This window comes from Neofelis nebulosa, chromosome 2 (genome assembly GCF_028018385.1).
Source record: "Neofelis nebulosa isolate mNeoNeb1 chromosome 2, mNeoNeb1.pri, whole genome shotgun sequence".
NCBI lineage: Eukaryota > Metazoa > Chordata > Mammalia > Carnivora > Felidae > Neofelis > Neofelis nebulosa.
Window position 1 is genome coordinate 89,800,953 of NC_080783.1, and position 21,597 is coordinate 89,822,549.

At 35.2% G+C, this 21,597-nt stretch overlaps 1 protein-coding gene across 4 annotated transcripts in view; it reads left to right on the forward strand.

Moving 5' to 3' along the window:
- The window catches only part of LRP1B (LDL receptor related protein 1B), a 1,890,044-nt gene that overhangs the window by 1,061,232 nt on the left and 807,215 nt on the right, over window positions 1-21,597 (forward strand). For all 4 annotated transcript variants that reach the window (XM_058715412.1, XM_058715410.1, XM_058715409.1 and 1 more), the window contains exon 8: window positions 18,534-18,756. In XM_058715412.1, the coding sequence (XP_058571395.1) occupies window positions 18,534-18,756 (223 nt within the window). The remainder of the gene's footprint in view (window positions 1-18,533; window positions 18,757-21,597) is intronic.

A 21,597-nucleotide genomic window follows, 5' to 3' on the forward strand; every position in this document is an offset into this window, starting at 1 on the left:
TGTAGCCAAAATTTTTCAATCAATATGGAGTTCATTACCTTATGTCGTGCGAAAGTGAGGATCACCAAGTACCTACCCGTACACCACTCTTACCCCTGCCAAAGCCAGACCTTTTGGCAAGAATTTATTCCTCCAGCAAACTGGCAGTTATAACTTTGAACGCTGTGTAAAATTACCTCTGTTTCCAGTCATCATCCCCAAACTGTCCGCTAAAAAAGAAACAGAACATCATATAAAATAAGAAGCATTGGACAAAGTAAGGAGAGAAACATATTCATGTTGAGCATCTTCAATATACTAACCATCTCATTTCACCTCATTTAACTCAAAAATGTATCTTTAGGCATTATTTTTCTAATTTCCCTGATAAATATGAAGTTGGGGCTTGGAAGTTAAACAGCTTGCTTAGAATCAAAAGTTGTAATCAGATAATTCTGACTGTGTCTTTGTATGTATCATCCAATATCAAGGTTGACAATAGCACAAGTTTGACAGTGTCTGACAAAATGGATGTTCAATAAGTATTTGTTGAATGAAAGTATAAATTAATAATTCTCTCAAGTTTGTACTACTTCTGCATGTACTACCACCAAAGTCCAAAGGATTGTTCTGAATTACAACATCAAAGCTAGTCAGAATCAGCCTACCATTTACTTCTAGGATACAACAGTTACGTTATAAAACTAAAATAATGGTAAGATTCAGAGACAGGTCACCATGTTGGAATAAAAACTGAAATTAAGGATCTGGAGAGAATAAAAGCAGCCACTGAGAAACAAAATCAGGAATATTTTAACTATCCAAGGGTAGGAACACCAGACAGTAGAGTTTGGACTTTAAGAGCAAACACCAAAGCACAACCTCAACAGGTCAAGGGATGAGAAACAAATGTCTAGCAGGGAAGGATATGCCTGAAATCCTCAAAGTCCTGGTCTCACCCACTCTATTGTTGACTTGATCAATTTTGTGTGCCCAGTCATTTTTCTGTCCAATAGAATTTTATACCCGAATATGAGCTAACCATTTCTAAAGTGTGAGCTTTCTTTAGCATTTAAGGTATGTTGAAGTAATCTGTTTCTGTCAAGCCATTTGCTTTTGGCACTTGACAAATATTGGTTGGATATTTTGGGAGGAAAACACAGACATAATGATATTGGATGGGTACCTAAAAATTTTGAAGTGATTTGTATCTAGCTGATTTTATGATTATTCCATGAAGATGATAGTCCTTGATTTCAAATTACTTACAATTTAATGCTGGATTCCAAACTATTTAAGTGGTATACCTCATGTTAAGTGAGATCACCTTCCATGGAATTTTACAAATTCTTCATAAAATTAATTTACTTGAATTCTGCGTTCTGACTTTAACCTATTAATTTTAACTTTAATGATCATACTCAAATGAACATTTATGTGCCTGCTAATATAGGTTCTAACTTAAATGGAGAAATCTGTCTTCTAAATGTTGCTTATAACTAAAAGGGAAGCAAGAAACTAAAAGAGGAAGAAGGAAGGGAAAGAAACTTGGATTATGGGTTTTTAAAGCGTAAGTTTTTAGACCATTGTTATTTGCATTGTTATATAGTGTATGAAAAAGCTTGAGTCTGTTGCACTTGCTTTGAGTTAGCATTTTGAAGCACTTTACATAGGAGCGTTTTCATCTCTCTATTTGCATACATAGAAAAGGTGATGAAAAATGCACATACATCAAATAGCCTTTCACAGTATCTCAGCACATTACAGCTTTACATATAAGTATTTCAATGGTCCAAATACTGCAGAAAAAACTCACGTTCAGTGTTGTTATTGCTATCATTTGTTTATCAGACATAGAAAATATTTCATATACTATAGACAACACAGACTCCTTTTTCAGAATGCTTACTGTCTAATTGAAAAAAACAAATAGGAAATCTGAATACTATTTTGATACTTATAAATGATAGTTAAAATTGAATATAATTAGAACTTTAAGAATGTGTGGTTTTATAAGCCTTTAACACTATATTGGATAACAGGGAAATATTGGGAAGAAATTGAGCACAGCACATTTCCATGAATGAAGAGACCTGGAGTTTTAAACCAAACCCTCTAATTGCTTTTTCTTGTATGATCCTGGGCAAAGCAATTTATCTTTCTAGGTCTCTGTTATGGCTTAATAATCCTACTATCTCAGGTGGAGAGAAGATAATTTCACCATGGTAGTACAGAGGTTAACATTAGATCAAATTCATTTTCATTTGGTACATTTTTTTTATTGATAGCATCACTTGAAGTAAATCTTTATTATTCCTAACTTCTGGTTAGCAAACCCAGTACTTAAGATATTAACACATTTCCTGTGTGAAGTTTAAGGACATATGTGAGCAAAAGGAGAATAATTCTTTCTTTATGATTGCTTCATTTCTCTCCCACTCCCCTCCCCTCCCCTCCCCTTTTCCCCCCCTCTTTCTTTCCCCTCCTCTCTAACCCATCTCCTCTCCAACTCCTCCTCCTCTTTTTCTTTCCCTGCACCCCCTTTCTGTCTTATTCTCATCTTTATCTCTATCATCTTTGTATCTATCTTCCCCTCTCCTGACAAGCTTTTCCTTTTGCACGACTACATGCTTCAAACACAGCTAAACAAAGCCCTGACTTCATAGGTCTATTCCATCCAAAAGTCGCTGAGAGGTTTCTCTGTCATAATTTTAAAAATCTAAGTCAGAGAACCTCTTTGACACAATGCAAACACTTTATTGGATGCTGTATGGTTGGTGTCCACTGCTGGTCTAATAAGCTAGGGAAAAGGGGATGAGGGTGGAGATACTGCAATATAAGGGCAAATGTGCCATAAGTGCTAAATCCTGTGGAGGAAAAGCTTCTTCCTGGGAAACAAAACAAAACAAAGCAAGAAACAGATAATGAACCAGACAGATATTTCAAACTGAAATTCCTAACTATGCAATCTATATTTTATGAAGAATATCAATGTCAGAGACTGCTGATTAGGTTCATGGTGGATAATACAGTTTATTTGGAATATCTTAGTCACCAGCCACTTGGGCATTAGGCCATAAAGGCCTAACCCAATAGGTCATTACCTTGTTTTTATTCAACTAAGTAATTTTCATCTTTCTTTTATAAATCATTAGAAACACTTTTGCCTCACAATTTAACTTGAGAATAGGTAAAATCCTATTATACTGAATATCTAAAATTTGTTATTTGGATAATTTATCTTATAGAATATATACACACACACACACACACACACACATATATATATATATAGATATAGATATATATATATATATATAATTTGGAACAGGTTGGCTGATAGAAATTCTATATATTTCTAATGGTTTCATTGCTTTTGTTCTTCTGTGAATGTTGTTCTTTTAGTTTTGCTGTTTCCTGTGGCAAAACAAAGTAAAGACTAAGCATTTATTGAGGCAAATTATGGATATTGTATTTCTTGACTTCTGAATTTTTTGAGATATTGATCAAATCATTGACTATTTAAAATAACTTTTTAGGAAAAATAAAATTACCTTATAATAGTTCATATTTGTTTTTTTAAATTGCTGATTTTAATAAGTAATTTTTGCTCAATACATTTGTTGTCAGGAGAACATTTGACTTCTATTTCTCTTTCTGTGATGATGATAGGTATTCCAGTGACCATTTTTCTAAACCATGTGATCTCTATCACAGAAGAATTTTCCAGTTGCAAATGTTAGAAAACTCCATTCAAATCAGCTTAAGCAAAAAAGAGAAATTTAATGGTTCACATTACTAAATGAAGCAAGCAGTACTAATTTTGGCATGGCTGTATTTAGGGCTTCAATAGGTCCCCAGGACCTACCTGTGTTTTCTCCATTTGGCTTGGTAAATAAGTCTGGTTCACTTTTATGCTAATTACAATTACCTGAACTGTCAAATATCTGTTTTAAATTCTTACTCAATGGAGAGGCATTCTTCTAAATAGTTTTTGGGCATTGTATAACCAGAGTTCCATCAGAAAAAATAGAACAAGTAAGATTCATAAATATATACAAATTTCTTAGAAGAATCAATTGATATGTGGTTGAGGGAGCTAGGTAATTAGATGAAAATACTTCGGGCAGGCAGTTGGAAAGGGAAGGGTGAAAATCTTGGACAGGAGCTCATGGTCCTGGACACAAGTGGAATTTCTTCTTCATGGAGACTTTGGCTTTTCTCTTAAAGTATTCAACTGAGTAGAAAAAACCCACATAGCTTATGAAGAATAATCTCCTTTATTAAAGTTAGCTGATTATATGTGTTAATCACATATACAAAGCATCTTCACAGTAACACCTAAGTTAGCATTAAATTGAATCATTTAGAGACTATAACTTGTTAAATTGACATGTAAAGCTGAATATTATCGGCACTGATACTAGATGGAAAAAGACATGGAGGTTGAGCAGCAAATGATAACTTAAGACCTTTGTGAGAAAAATCCTAATAAAAGTGTGATTCAAACAATCTGTTCTCTGGAAAATTAATTGCCCTCCGTGTAACAAATTGCTAATATTAGGGCAAGATTACCATTACTAAATAGTCCATTGTTTCTAATTCTTTGACATGACACTAAGAAGAGCTTGTTGTAAGACAGTGCTTCTCTCAATTAACAATCAACAGAGCTTCCCTACCAACGTTTCCTGAGTATTCATAAATTGTAATGTACATTTATCTTCAATGATCTTGCTCCCTATTACCTCTAGAGGCATAAGCTACATGCTTTAGAATACCCTGTTGTATTCCCAGAACATTGAGCACAGTAAATGCTAAATTAATATTTCTGAGGAAGAAAATAATGGATAGGGAAGGAAAGGGAAGGGAGAACTAGATACAAAAATATTTTCCATATTTTTCTGTTACTAATAATGTTGTGATAACTTAGTACATGCGTTGTCTCTTGTTTATGAAGATGTCTCTTTAAGATAAATTTTCAGAATAGAGATTTCTGGATTAAACGGGAAATGCATATTTAAATTTTTTTAGATACTACCCAAATTTGTACCACATTGATTATAGGAATTAGAGAGTTCAGCAAGCTCCCCAGGTGATTATTGTGCCCAGTAAAGCTTAAGAATAACTATTTTAGAACATGGATATTTACTTTTTTGAGTATTAACTCTCCTGTCAAAAAAACATGTGGTCATACATATTTGCCGTCTTACCTTCCAATTTCCACAGCCCTACACAATTGGTAGTTGATAGAACACCTGAAGCTTATCCTGGTCAAGAAACTCTGGTCTAGAAGCATCTCAAAGTTAAAAAAATGCTTATGTTTCTAACTCAGGACAGTTGTTTCCCTTCACCAGCTTCATTTGGCCTCTACAGTCTTAACCACACTTAGCCTAAGCTTCTTTGTGCATTTCTGCTTAAGACTAAACCAAGAGGGATGCCTGGGTGGCTCACTCAGTTAAGTGTCTGGCTCTTGGTTTCCACTCAAGTCTTGATCTCATGGTTCATGAGTTCAAGCCCACACTGGGCTCAGCGCTGCCAGCATGGAGAGCCTGACCCCATGCTCTCTTTCTTCCCCTACGCTGCTCACTCTCTATGTCATTCTCCCTCTCAAAATAAAGTCAAAACAAAACAAACAAAACTAAACCAATAAATTTGGGTAATATTGCTTATGAAGAAGTTGATTTACAGAACTTTTGTCTTCCTTTTTCTGTAAATATATCTGTCCTTCACAGCTAGGAAAGTGAACAAAGAAATCTTTATCTTTTCACACTGTAATTTTATCTGTGTAACCATATGATTTTGTCATCATTGCAATATTATTGGACAATCTATTCCAACAGCAAACTGAGATGTGCACAAGTATAAACAATAAATAATATACAAGAAAAGTGTGAGGTAAATTTCCTATTTCTACATTTAGTTTCCTCCATTTAGTAAGAATTTAAAATAGAAATTGACAGTTCAGCTAACTGGCAATTAGCATAGCAGTGAACCAGATTTGTTCAGGAGTCCACAACTTCATGGATACTTATCTTAGTCACTTCTGAGACAGTCATCTGTGTTCTTTTTTAGCTCAGAAAAATGCTTCCATAAACCAAAAGGACTTCCTTAAGTGTGGAAATTAGGTTATACATCTCTGCGTATCTCAAAGAGCAACTTTTTGACATCTAATATATTACTGCCAATATTCTACCGTTCCACATGAATCAAGTATATTGAGCATGAGACTTTGAGTATTGACATCCTGCAAACTGACCCCTGAAGGACTCCTAAGATAGCAATGCCCTTGGTCATGAAGGTAATATACCTAGACTGTAAAATCATTCTTTTTTATTAAATGGAGTGATCCTTGAGATCTTATAAGACAGGTAGACTTTCTGAGAAAAGTCCAAAGACAAAACATACTTAAGAAATATTTTTATGAAAGTTATACTACAATGCTACTCTCTACTCATCCTTGTCCCTAGTCAATGAATTAAATATCAAGTCCTATCTACTAAGACCCAAAATATTTCTGAACTGTCTTTTTTTCCATTTTCAGCCCCTGTATTAGTGCATAACTACCAAACTAATATCTCTTTATGTAGACTGCTAATACTTTCAAACCATCCTACTCATAGGTGACAATACTCTTAAAACTATATTAATGTTGATTATATTAACTTCCTGTTTTAAGGTAAACAAAGAAGCAAGCTTTTGCTGGCTACTACATGTAGGTTGTCTGACCCCCTTAGAAATACAACCAAGTGTTATAATCTGGTAACTATAGTTTAATACAAAGGAATGTTGAGGAGATGCCAATAAAAATAAAAATTGGCCAGGCACAGGAATAGCATATCTTACCATGAACTAGTCACTAATCCCTACAATTCTTGAAAGAGAACTATATGAAAAAGGGACAGTGCAATCAAACTAAAACAAAGCAATAATTTATCATTAGCTAATGATTTGGGTCCAAAGAAGAGTTCCAATGAGCTGTGCTGGATAATTAGGAACATTAATTTATTTTCCTATGGTAGAATAGCCTTATCCATATTCTCACCCTTGAACCTAATTTCAAGTCTGATTTAGATTTTATTATCCAATCTTAGGAAGTCAGTCCAGAGCCTTTGTGTGTGTGTGTTGGGGGCGGGTAGAGGGAGAGAGTAGGGAAGGGAAGGGAACTGGAAAGACCATGAATGAATGGCAGATATATGAATAAGTCCTGAGCATGCAATACTGAATAAAGCAGATATATCCTCTTGTGTTCTCTTGGAGATTATAGTCTACATAATAAACAGATCTTAAGCATATTGTGTGTGTGTGTGTGTCTGTAGCTTTCATGCAAGTAAAATAAAAAAGAATGTTATAAAATATACAGAATGATATGAGATTATATCAGAGAGACCTAACATATTGGAAAAGCAGGAAAGATTTTCCACAGGAATTGACAGTTATGTTGAAAATTAAAGCCAAGATTCAGATACCATGGCAGAAATTACTTTTCAGACTGGGGGACTGGATATATGAAGAGCAAGAACGGAGGAAAACACATGGATTGTTTAAGGAATTGGAAAATTCCAAAGTATTTGGAAAAGGCCAAAGTATTCGATGTACAAAAGGATACCACTAGATGGCCAAGGTATTAGAAGTGGAGAAGTATACCAGTAGATAAAGCTGGATAGATAGGCAGAGACTAGATCGTGCTTACCATTGTTGGCATTGTTGGCAATTATCATCTGTTGGAGGGCTTTATAATACATAATCCCCTTTTTATTTTAATAAGATCCTTTTGGTAACTATGAGCAGAGTAGTTTAAAAGGAACAAGAAAAAGAGAGGAGATAGGAGTTCCCAGGCAAAAGATGATGGTGACTTGGTTTAGGAAAGAGAAACAGAGAAGGAAATAAATATATGAATTTGAGATATAGTTTTAAGCTAGAAGTAGCAGGATATGGTGATGAATTAGATGTAAAGGATATAAGGTAGAAGTTATAAAGGGTGAGTGCCTGGTTTCTAGAATGAGTCATTGGGCAGAAAATGACCCTATTTGCCAAAGAGAAGACAAATGAAGGGATAAATTTGGCAAAAAAAAACAATGCAGTACTAGATATATTTAAGATGCCTAAAAGAATTTAAACACAAATATTAAAAATGCAACTGTATTTAGGAGTTATAATCTCAGAAGACAGGTTAGAATGAATGTAAGAAAGTTACTGTAGGGGCACATGGGTCGCCGTCAGTTAAGCGTCCGACTTCAGCTCAGGTCATGATCTCGCAATTCATGAGTTCGAGCCCTGCATCAGGCCCTGTACTGACAGCCTGGAGCCTGTTTCGGATTCTGTGTCTCCGTCTTTCTCTGCCTCTTCCCTGCTTGCACTCTGTCTCTCTCTCTCTCAAAAATAAATGTTAAGGGGCGCCTGGGTGGCTCGGTCGGTGGAGCGTCCGACTTCGGCTCAGGTCGTGATCTCACGGTCAGTGAGTTCGAGCCCCGCGTCAGGCTCTGTGCTGACTGCTCAGAGCCTGGAGCCTGTTTCGGATTCTGTGTCTCCCTCTCTCTGACCCTCCCCCGTTCATGTTCTGCCTCTCTGTGTCTCAAAAATAAATAAACGTTTAAAAAATAAATAAATAAATAAATAAATAAATAAATAAATGTTAAAAAAATTTGTTTAAAGAAAGTTAATGTAATATTAATGAAAGTCATGGAAACTTTAAAGATTTTTCAAGAGAAAATTTAGAGATTCTATGGCTGATCCTGGGAAAGTCCAGTTTTAATATTCTGGGCATGATACAGAAAAAGGAGGTGGAAAACGTAGCTGAGAAAAAGCAGGTAGGAAGAATACCAAAAGAAGGCGAAGAGAAAAAAATAATAATCAAAAGGAAGGAAGGGATTAACTTGGTCTGATGCTACAGAGAGGTTAGTGAAATGAGGACTGAGAAAGGTTTAGCCACATGTAAGTAGTTGCCAATCTCTGTAAGTTAGGAGAAAAAAAAAGTGGCATGGTGTAGGGTGGAGTATTTATCAGTTTGGTATAAAGAGTGATTGAGGGGAAAATAAAGTCAGCTTGTATGAACAAATTCTTTGGAGAATATTGGATGCAAATGAAACATGGAGAGAAAGGGCTAGAAATGGAGGGTGTTTTGAGGTTAAGATTTGTTTCAGGATGGTAAATAGTAGAGCAAGTTCATACGTTGAAGGTAAGACTTGGAAAAGGAGAGGTTGAAAATGTAGAAAGAAGTGGAAATTATTGAAGACAAGTTACAGAGGAGATGGGATGAGTATGGAGTTTTGCTTTGTACTGCTCTAAAAGATGTGAGGGTGCTTCCTTCTGTACTACAAAAGAAGAAGGTAGAGAAGAATTGAAGTAGATGTAGATGGGTTTTAGCTGGGATTGTAAGAAAATAAATGGGGTGCTTTTGATGTGTTCTCACTTTAGTATTCAGTAAGAGGCAAGATCATCACTTGAGGGTGGAGTGGAGTGAATTAGAAAGATGTGGACAGTGGAGAAGAAGAGAGGAATAAAAGTTGAAGGTTGGTTGATAGAGAATGGAGAAGGTCATGGGGACAAGGTCTCAATGGAGTCAAAAAGTTATTTCAATGAGATTACCTTAGCAATACAGATAGTAAACATACAGTCAGATGGAAGAATAAGATGCTCGCGTGTGTGTGTGTGGGGGGGGGAATCTCTTTTGATACAAGTATAATTTCTGGTGATGACAAATAACATACTGTTTATCATGGAAATTTGTGGTTGAAGTGTACTGGAAATATAAGTGCATATGCAGAGAGGTCAAGAAAACAAGGGAGAAAGCTGTGGGTCCATTGTCCTCCAGATGTTGGAGTTACTATCTTCCCCAGTTTCAAGCAGTCAGAAAGAAAGCTAGATGTTGAATCTTAAATAAAAATAATGATCTAAGAAAATCAGAAGGTTGGCAGGTGATTCTTTGAAGATGGGTGTTATTTGTGAGACCCTCAAAAAAGTAGGAGATGTTATAAGAGGAAAATAATAATCTAGAATGAATATTGAGGAGGGCACTGATTTTATATCTACCCCTGAGGTTGTTGTTAGGAGCCCATGTTTTCATTGACTGCTGGGAAAAGATGACCTCAGGAGATGTTACATTTCAGAAAAGGTAAAAAGTTGGAAAGAACATTAAGAGGATGGTCTTAGAATATTGGGAAATTTATGGTCATGGAGTAGAAGTCTCAGATCAGATAGGTTTCAGTAAGAAGAGAGGAGGTTGTTATTAGTGGACAGAAAGTTACGCTGTACTGCACTTTAGAGACCTGCATAAACAAGGGTAACAATGTTGAAAGATTTTGTCTTAGATAAAGATGAGTTGTAAGGGTTCCAATTACAGTCTGAGAATAAGGGCTATTGGCTAGTCAAATTGTGAAGCCAAGTGTGTCATTATCTTTCAGGCAGTTATATCTGGCAGTTGCAGTTAAGTGGAGTCATGGGTAGGAGGAATGAGAGAATGAACAGAAACCAAGTGGTTCTTTTCTTGGAGAATAGAGGAAGTGATGATGGATCATAAGCAAGTCAAGTTGGATCAACTTTTCTTTTGCTATTAGGGCCAATACTTCCCCCTCAGGCATTAACAATCCAGAAAAAGATGATTAGGTGTTTTTTCTCCACGGTGTCCCAATCTATGTTAAACAGTGATGAAATACCTATGTGACAAAGATAAAAAGAATAATGAAAAATGTGCAAATCTTGGTGTTTCTCTACTTTTTTTAAACTGCTCTTTTTACAATGGCAAGTTTATTACTTGCTGAATTGAATCCTGATTCTCAGAGTATGGAAAATGCAGAACAGAAGAAAAGCCTAAAACCCTAAGATTTATTACTTTTTTATTATTAGGTTAAAATAATAAAAAAAGATGAGTTCAAGGAAGTATTGGGGTGAGGTACAGTTTGAGGTAGGCTGTATTTGAGTTTGCAAGTGAGTTTAGCCAGCTGAAATTAGGGAAGGACATTTGGAAATCTATGACTTGAATAATATATTCAGTTAAAAAAAAATGAAAGGTGACTTTTTTTAAAGGTGCTCTTTGCTAGTATCCTTCTTTGTCTTTTCATTGGAGATTGCAAGATTTATGCAGGATTGATATAATTTGTTAATGTGATCCAGTGCCAAGATGGGAGTTATTTGAGGATTACATGTGACAATTATAAAATGATTGCTTTCTTTATTTGTAATTAACATACAGTGTTATATTAGTTTCAGGTGTGCAACATAGTGATTCAACAATTCTATACATTATGGAATATTCACCACAATAGGTATAGTCTCCATCTATTACCATACCCAGCATATTATTGATCATATTTCCTGTGTTACACTTTTTATCTTAGTGACTTATTTATTTTCTAGGTGGAAGTTTATACCTCTTAATCCCTTTGATTTATTTCACTCATCCCCATTCTCCTCCCCTCCTACAACCATCAATTTGTTCTCTGTATTGGAGAGTTTGTTTTTGTTTTAGATTCCATTTATAAGTGAAATCGCATGGTATTTGTCTTTCTCTGACTTACGACACCTATCCTAATACCCTCTAGGTCCATCCTTGTTGTTAGAAGTGGGAAACTCTCATCATTTTAAGGCTGAGTAATGTTCCAGCATGTGTGTGTGTATGTGTCTATGTATACCACATCTTTATTGATTCATCTATTGATGGACACTGGGGTTGTTTTCATATCTTTACTATTGTAAATGGTGCGGCAATAAATGTAGGGGTGCACATATCTTCTCAAATACCCAATAGTGGAATTACTGGATCATATGGCATTTTTATTTTTAAGTTTCTCAGGAATTTCCGTACTGTTTTCTATCATGGTTACACCAGTTGACATTCCCACCAACAGTACACAAGTATTCCCTTTTTTCCACATTCTCTCCAACACTTGTTATTTCTTGTCTTTTTAATTTTAGCCATTCAAATTGGTGTGAAGTGGTATCTCATTGTAGTTATAATTTGCATTTCATTGACGATTGATGATGTTAAGCATCTTTTCATGTGTCTGTTGGCTATCTATATGTCTTCTTTGGAAAAATATCTATTGAGGTTCTCTGTCCATTTTTTTTTTATCAGACTATTTCTTTTTGGTGTTGAGTGTATAAGTTCTTTATATATTTTGGATATTAACCCCTTATCAGATATATCACTTGCCAATATCTTCTCCCATTGATTATTTTATTTAGAGTTAACATTTCAATGTAAAATGCCTTCTAAAGTGGTGTCATTTTTATTTGTTCAGTTACTTCAGAACAAGAATTATCTGAATCTTAAAACAATATTAAACAATGTAGTTTCTCATGTCACTTTAGCTTCCATGTAAAGAAACCCACCGAAGCTAGCTCAAATGTATAGAGATTTCCTGAGATGATATGGAAAATCTTAGGTGTTTACACAAGTAACAGCAAGAAGTAAATATAGGCTTTATTGGGTCTGGCAAATTCCTCACTCAAGAATTACATGGGTCCTTTCATCCCAGTTCCGTGTCTCATCTCTTGCCCACTTCTGTGTACATGTTCCAGTATTCCTCCTCTCGTACTGCCCCCATCCCTGTCACCACCTGTTCCTCTTACCCATGTTAGCACAGCTTCCAACTAAATTTTGATTTAGAATATGGAGAGAAAGGATTTTGGTGATTCAGCTCAGCCTATGATTTGTTTTCATTTATATCACATTTTCCTCATTGGTCTAATTATCTGTAAACAGGAAACAGAAGGATGCTATTGTCACATAAGGCTGTCTCTCTCAGGAACACTAACTGGGTGGAATGGGTTTAGGTGAATAAGGGTGTTGAATGGGCCAGCCACATTGACTGACATGTCTAATACATGTACACTTCTGGGAGAATCATTAGTGGGAATGTTTCCAGAATACAGAGTAGCCAGCTCAGAGCAGGAGTCTATATGTCAAGTTTAATTTCTGTGTGTTTATGTATGAACTAAAAACCAAGTTTGAGAGAGATTTTCAAACAATGAAAGCAAAAACCTAAACAAGTAAAAATCAATAAATAACTGTCTTGAACAGTCTTGGCTAGGCAGAGAAAATAGTTTGTTTATCATCCACATCCCTTAAGTAGCAGAAGCTAATAGAATTTGAATTTAAACCTCTTACTCCAAAGACTCATTACTCTTTCAGATTTACGATTGTATTTTAGAATTGCAATGCTAAATATTTAATATTCCTACTTTGGTTCTGAATGTACTTTAATTACTCTATATAATGTGGAAAATTGCTTTCTTGTTCAATATTTGTATACACAATAGAAGGAAAAAGCTGTATTACTATTGATGCTATTTGAATAACAATTATTTTAAAAACAAGGCTGAAAAATGAAGTTCCTAATGTAATCCTTGCCAAAGAAAATACATATTATTTTTCTAAAATGTAAAGAGATGCAGTTACCTACTTTAACACATGATTAACAAATGTGGATGGTTTGCTAGGCCCTAATCATAACAATGATTTTTTTTTTTGATCTGGTAATATATGGATGGCCCACCAGTTTTATATCTTACTCCCCTCACCCTTACTCCCTAACCCAAATGTCACCATGAAAACTTATTTTTAAGTAGTTGAAATGAATAGTAGGTAATTTCATTGTGAGAACTCTGCAAATTTCTAAATTCTATCATTATGCTATAACCAAATGTTAGGGGTAAGAATGTGACATAAAACGAAGGCTGACCATGCAGTTGAAAGATGTGGATAGGACTCTAATGTGTTTAAATTCCCCTTTGTCCGATTGGACAAAGTATAAAACTACAGAAGCATCATTTAGCATGTATATCACTGGCAAAAGTAAGACTTATTTTTATCAGCTAAAGAAAATAAAATACATGTTTTAAGATGCCAGGACTTGTAACAATTGCTTTGCTTTAAAGTGTAGGGATGATTGGAGCCATAACTCTATAAGCACAGTACTCTATCACTGTCTGTGAGGGCTCCCTTTGCGACTTTTGATTTATGTCAGGCAAGTTTACCAACAATGCTCAAAGTTTCTTACTATCTCCAATGGTATAAAACTTATATATCTATAGTAAAACAGGACTACTCATATAATCAACAAAGATGTTAGGTAAAATCAGTTTCCCATATCTGATGAGATAAGGAAGCCAAAATGAAAAAGTCTTTATTTACTACAGATGCTAAATCATAGGAATAATGACCTGGATGAATAATTGAAAATAGGAAATAAATATATCCTTTATGAACTAATCGTGAAACATGGCATAGAAATACAGACAGTAGTAGGGGTATTGTTTTATTTTAATTTAAATATTTTTTTTAGTGGGAATCAAATAGACTCATTCAAAAAATAAGTGAAGAACAAGAGAATAGCAATCTCAATTGCAATTGAGAATGTTAGACAATAAAAAGCAATTGATGTCACATAAATGAACAGAGAGAGAAGAAATGTCAATATTGTAATCCTGAGGGAATTGAGCATAGGACAGATTTTAGAATGGTCCCTAATATCCACCATGAGTTCAACAGACATAGTACTATACTGGGGGCTTTGCTGTAGTTCAAGCAGCATAAGATACTTGGTTCCTGGTAGGAGAAGATATGGAAAGGGGAACTGAGAACCCTGGAAGTTAAAGAGAGTTACGTGTTCAGAAAATACTGAATAAAATGGAATTAAGAGATTCCAAACTACCATCTGTGTTCCTTTCTATGGAGTTTCTGGGGTAGAGTATAGATTTACCCATAGTCTCTAAACCCAGGGACAGTAAGAAGAAAGTATAAAAGTATTGCATTTCAGTTCAAATGGCATGACATGAAATAGTTACGAGAAAAATCATGCAAACTTAGCATAAAGATTTCTTTAAAACAACTCGTTTACCCTTCAGAAATGGTAACATTGTGAAAAACAAAGGAAGGTTGAAAAACTGTTCAGAATTAAGAGTCTAGAGATAAAAGATGGTTCAATGCAACAAATGATGGTGGGTTAGATCCTCATCAGAAGAAAAGGAAAGTTTACTATATAGAATGTTGTTAGTCAACAGGCAAAATTTGAATAAGAACTGTATATTTTATCAGTGCTAAAAGTATTTATTTTGATGGGTGTACTATGGTTATGCATGAGAATGTCCTTGTGCTTAGGAGGTACAGGCTAAAGTATTTAGGTGTAATGGGTCACAATGTTTGCAATGTACTGTCAGAAGGTACTAGACAGTATTAGAAATGGCCAGAGGGATGAAAGGTGAACTGATGAATCTAAGTGAAGGATATAGGTCTTCATGCTACTGTTCCTGTATTTTTTCTTTAAGTTTCAAATTATTTTACAATAATGAGTTAAAAAATAAAGGCATGACAAACATTCATGTTAAGGCTCTGACAGTGAATAATCATGTGGACTTTGAACTTGTTTCCTCTGTAATATAATCTGCCCCTTCTATCTCACAGGTAATCAGTGAGATCATGGAGTTCAAAAAGCACTATTTACTTTTTCTAAGATTTGGACAGATATTTTCATTGGAAAGAAAAGAGTGATTTTTCAACCTAGCTACATTTATATAACAAATGAAATTTAGATAGATTTTAGATACAAACTTTAGCTTTTGTTTATCAATTATAATACAACTATGCCTCAATTAAAGAATGCCCTGAGAATGAAGCTTTTCTCTGTAACAGTAGTAGATTTAAATTTTTTTTTTAACATTTTTTATTCTTGAGAGAGAGGGAGACAGAGTGTGAGCTGGGGAGAGGCGGAGGGAGAGGGAGACACAGAATCTGAAGCAGGCTACAGGCTCTGAGCTGTCAGCACAGAGCCCAATGCAGGGCTGGAACCCAGGAACTGTGAGATCCTTACCTGAAACGAAGTTGGCTGCTTTACCGACTGAGCCACCCAGGTGCCCCAACAGTACATTTTAAACTAAAGTTAAACATTACTAAAACAAGCAAACAAACAAAAATATATAATCCTGTGACTATGGGTATTTACTGCTTGCAGTTTTGTGATGTTAGTGCTATTATCCTTCACTTATAAGTAAACAGAGCTCATCATAGTCAATATTCTGAAGTCTGAGAAGGTTCGATTTAGTGTAAGCATCTTCCATGTCTCCATTGGGTACTATTTTTGTTTTGTTTTGTTTTTGTTTTTGCTTTTCTCTGTGTTGGGGATATAAGGCAAATTCTTTACTCTTTCTTTTGCACATAACATATGTCCTCCTGTTCTTTTGATTTTACTCCTCATTAAAACAGTAAAATTTTGATAATCATATTTTTTATATTTTCCCCCCCATATTTTGGCTGAAACTTAGTTACCTCAACCACTTTTATTATGACCTGGAATAAGTATGAGACTCAGTTGCATCATTCCTGCCACAGTTGGTCAGTATCACTGAAAATCTTCTTGGAAAAATAAATTACATTTTACTGACCCATCATCAGCTGATTCACTCTTTCTCCATAACTAAACCTCTCAAGGAGAAGAATCAAAAAATTACTAATATTTTAACAAATAGCAAATTCACTGACATTTTCTTAACCCTTATTATTATTATTTTTTTCATTTTGTGATTGGCCCAGCCAGCCACTGCAATCCTTTATCCTAGAACTTTTCTCCTTTAGACTTCTATGAAAGTCTGTGTGATCTTTTTGACCATAGCTTCTGATATTTATTTTTTTATTTTTATTTTTATTTTTTTTTTCTCTGATGGCATACTTCCACAGTTCTGGTCTTGGCATACTTCTCTCCTTTCCCTTTGGGATCACATGTAATTTAAGCCAACACGAGATAACTTCCAAGAAGTCTCTAAATCTGGACTCATTTTTTCTCTTCAACACTGTGTAGTTGGTACAATCATCTGCCTTATATTACTATCTATGCATGGTCTATACATATCATATCATCCATAGTGTGCCAGAGCCTCCAGCTCTCTGTGCCTGAAGCTAATCTACCCATATGCAAGCATCTCTTCTCCATAAAATGGACCCGTCACAAAAGGAAAGTAGAAAAGGAGAGTCATTTTTGTATGAGATGAAAAAGAGAGCTTGATATAACAGGAATAGTGGGCAGTGTTCTACAGTAAGAAATAGGAAAGCTAGGTACTCCTTATAGTAGTTTAACTTGGTATAGCTGTGAACAAATTGACTTAAAGAGAAGAAAGATAAGATGAAAGATAGAAGCAGGAAAAGAGAGAGCGGTTAAGAGCATAGGAGTAGAAGTTTGAGCATTACGTATGATAATGAAACACAGGACCTTATGCCCTTTTATTTATTCTTTACGAGAATAGAAAAGTTCTTCATCTGAATAGAATGTCTCTTGAAAAATAATTTTGAACTTAGTGTGATAAATCAATTTTTAAGAACATTTGGGGAAATATATACTAATAATAAAATCTGGCTTACACTATTACAGAAGAGTGTGCATTAATGTTTAAAAATTAGTCAAAACCTCCTCAGGAGAAAGAGCTAAATTAAAGTTTAAATAATAGTTTTTAGCTTGAAATATACCTCATACTGTTAGATGAAGCAAGGATGTTGAGAAAAGTAACTAAACACTAATTCACCAAGTTGGTAAAATCAAATATTCTATACTCTAGGTAATCTTAATATTGCTCAGTCACTGTAAATCAGATTATTCTTGAGATTGTATTTAAGTCAAGGCAAGATTGTCTTCTATTTACAAATGTAATTTAGTCTCCTGAGTAGGTAATCTTGTTAAAATATTGTCAGGTTAACTGAAATTGATTTGTGTTTACTAAACATAGTGAATACTAATCAAATATTAGACACTGAAGTGTTGGAGGTATTTAAACCTTTGATAGACACTGTTAGTGCTTCATGGAAGGATTATTATTTTTCTTTTCTTTTCTTTTTTTTTTTTTTTTGTTCTTTTTGTTTTATCTTGGAGGTCAACACTGCTCTTTAGACTCTTCTTTAAAATAAAGAGAAAATGAGAAATAGCCTGCATTTGCTTTATGAAATTTTGCGATTTGGGAATATTTGGGAGAATTTGGGATTGGTTTTTTGGAGGGGTGGTTATTTGTGTTTTATTTCCAGTGCTACAAACACCACATTTGCTTTTCCATCTGCTTAATTCCATTCCAGGTTTGCTATTCTCTACCACTCATAGCATCATTGAGCTCCACATAATAGCTTTTATAGGAAACAGACATTACTAGGCAATTTGAAAAGCAGGTTGAAGATAAAGCCTGATAGCTCACGTGCCCTGGCCTGGTGACTTGGCTCACTTCTGAAGCTTCTAGCAAATGGGCTGCATGCATTCCTGTGGTGTCTGTGTATCGGCTCTATGAGGCTTAAAGAAACATTTCCCCTAATACAAAAATAAACCCACCATAATCATTCGTTTTGGGGAAATTTTACAGTTGTTAGTTAACCTGCTCCCTTATGCCCTGCAATATTCATTAGCAGATTTCTCTGTTTATGAGTGATATTATATGGAAATGGTTATGGGAAGCTAACAGATGTAACTACTGAAATAAATTAGAAGGAAAAGTTCTGTTTTTTACAGATGGTTCTATTGAATATGCTTCACCCCCCCCCCCCCCCCACACACACACACACACTTTAACATTTAGTTTTCTTTCAACAGAAAACTTTTCTTTACTGACTACGGGAATGTGGCCAAAGTGGAGCGATGTGACATGGATGGGCTGAACAGAACAAGGATAATTGATTCAAAGACAGAACAGCCAGCTGCACTGGCACTAGACTTAGTCAACAAATTGGTTTACTGGGTAGATCTTTACTTGGACTATGTGGAAGTCGTGGACTATCAAGGAAAAAACAGACATACTATCATTCAAGGCAGACAAGTAAGTACAATTCTGTTAGAAAATGTAGCTAAGGTAATGAAATGAATGGTATCATACTAGGAAGAAGACCCAAAATTTGAATTTCAATGTTGAAAATTTCTTGCAAAGTCAACGTGCAAAGGGCCGTAAAAATTATGATATATTTCCTATATGGGAAAATGTTCTTTTCACAGTACGTTCCATAATGTCAGACATGCCTCCGCCTCCCTCCTTTGCTCTATTAAAAGCAATTCACACCAAAACAAAAAACAACAAAAATAGAACAAAAACAACAAACAAAAATAAAAGTACCATACTAGTAAGAAAGGTGTTGGAATAGGACAGATGTTTTGATGTATTAAAATTAAAACTTGCTAAAAGCTAATTTAAGTAGTTTATTCATAAAGAGCTAGACTATCCTCTATCTCGTGTGGCCCTGGAGATACTTTGCTTACAAAAGCAAATGCCTGCTCACAAAAGTATTTTTATTAATTTAATAGGCTGGACTAAATTTTGCCTTCTGATATATTCACGTACTTCCTAGAATGAGAATTCCATGAATGTCATTGAGGTCAACCAGTTTCCCATCTGTATAGGTTTTCCCTTGTTGAATTAAAAGTTTTGCAGATAACACTCAGTAAACACCTAAAGGACATCTTTCAGTAGAAATAAGCCTTATTCACTAGTGTACTTCCTCAAATTCAATTTTACCTCAGTGACTGCACTAATTTCATGCAAGATTCTTATTGTGGGAAGCTGAAATACATGAATCTCTTTTCTTCCTTTTGTAATCTGAGAAAAAATACTCTATAATTATCCCTTAAGGGTACTTTTCCTTTCTAATCAGTTTTTTGACAATGAGATTCTTTTTCCTTCCTTGACAGACAAGCAAATGCACTAATCAGGGTAATAAAAAGTGTTCAATATTAGAGATGAGGCCAGTTGTTTCTCTTAATTTCACATGTCCTAAAAACCTTGATTTTTTTTTTTTTTTTGAAAGCCCTGGTAATGACTTTCAGAGGATCTAATTACTAAAATGATTATGATGGGCCTTCTTTTCACCTATATGTCATGACGATATTAAACCTTGAAACAAGGATAAGAAATTCAAATGATTCTCCTCATGACTACTTTTATAAAGTTTTTTTAATATCTGAAGCTTTTAATTGTTCATTTTTTTCCATTTCTATTTCCTATGTTTTTTTTCTATTCCCTAAACATATGCTTTCTCTGCCATTAAGTAATCCAACATAGATAAATTTTTCAAAATATTCAGGCTATAGGCAAAATGGTCTATCCACCACTCTAAGCTCCTCCCACATCTGTCAGAGGTAGCAGAGCAAGAAACAGTGTACTTACTTTATGGGAAACAGGCTCTTCTGAAGGAAGACATGGGGTCAGGGAGTAATACGATTAGATCTTTACCATGTGAACATGTTCTCTACTCTGCCCAACGGCCCCCTCTGTGATTACGCTTTCTTTCCTGAATGTTGAAGAGCACTGTAAATATGCCATAAATCACACACTCCTAGATGAAATGCTCTAAACTTCAGGCAAAACATTCATGATATTAATGGTGTTGGGATAATACAGTACACTTGGAATTTTTATAGGAAAAAGTATTGCTCAAGGCAAAATTGGACCATAGATTTATCTAGTGAGTATGATGTCAGCTTACGTGGAAATGATATTAGTAAATAGACACATGACACCCCCACCCCTTTTCTCTGGTGTGTGCACACGTGCACACACACATTAGGGAATAACCCTTAATTAGAAAAACATTATTATTTGGGCTTTAACATGGAATGATTCTCCTTGTTAATTCCTGTCTTTGATTTCTAGCCTGGACATGATGAAATGAGATATGATCACCACCACCCCAAAAACAAAAAAAACATGCAAGAGCCAGTCTTCTTTTAATTTTTTTTTTTTTTCAACGTTTTTAATTTATTTTTGGGACAGAGAGAGACAGAGCATGAACGGGGGAGGAGCAGAGAGAGAGGGAGACACAGAATCGGAAACAGGCTCCAGGCTCCGAGCCATCAGCCCAGAGCCCGACGCGGGGCTCGAACTCACGGACCGCGAGATCGTGACCTGGCTGAAGTCGGACGCTTAACCGACTGCGCCACCCAGGCGCCCCAAAAGCCAGTCTTCTTTTAATTAGAGTTCATATGAGAGGACAAGAGATAGTAATAATGAGTCATGTAGGTTGGAGAGATAATAAATCAAATGCTTTTGCTTAAAGTACAAAATTTATAAAATTTCCTTCTTAAAATAAAAAACTTGGGGGCACCTGGGTGGCTCAGTGGGTTGAGCATCTGACTTCGGCTCAGGTCATGATCTCACAGTTTACGGGTTCAAGCCCCGAGCTGGGATGTGTGCTGACAGCTCAGAGCCTGGAGCCTGCTTCAGATTCTGCATCTCCCTCTCTCTCTGCCCCTCCCCCATTTGTGCAATGTCTCTCTTGCTCTCAAAAATAAACATTTAAATATTATTTAAAAAACAATTTAAAAAATTATAATTTTGTTCCATAAAATATCTTACAAACCGTACATAGTTTTTTTTCAAATTCTCTTAACTACATTTTGTGCTAAAACTGCACTAAAAGTGCACTATAATGCCAGAGAATTGTGACAGATTTTTTTCAACAAAATCTCTAGAACAAATCAAATGATAGCCTCACCCTACCCCGAGGCAGAACCATTGTAAATCAAATATAATACAAGGAATACTCAAATGCATTGTGCACAGCTTGTAGGCATTTGTATGGGAAAATCAGTAAACCCATTCTCTCTCTGCTTTACTAGCAGCTTTCCGTGAATGCAACTTGTCCCTACCTGCACTCAGTCCCCAGGACCT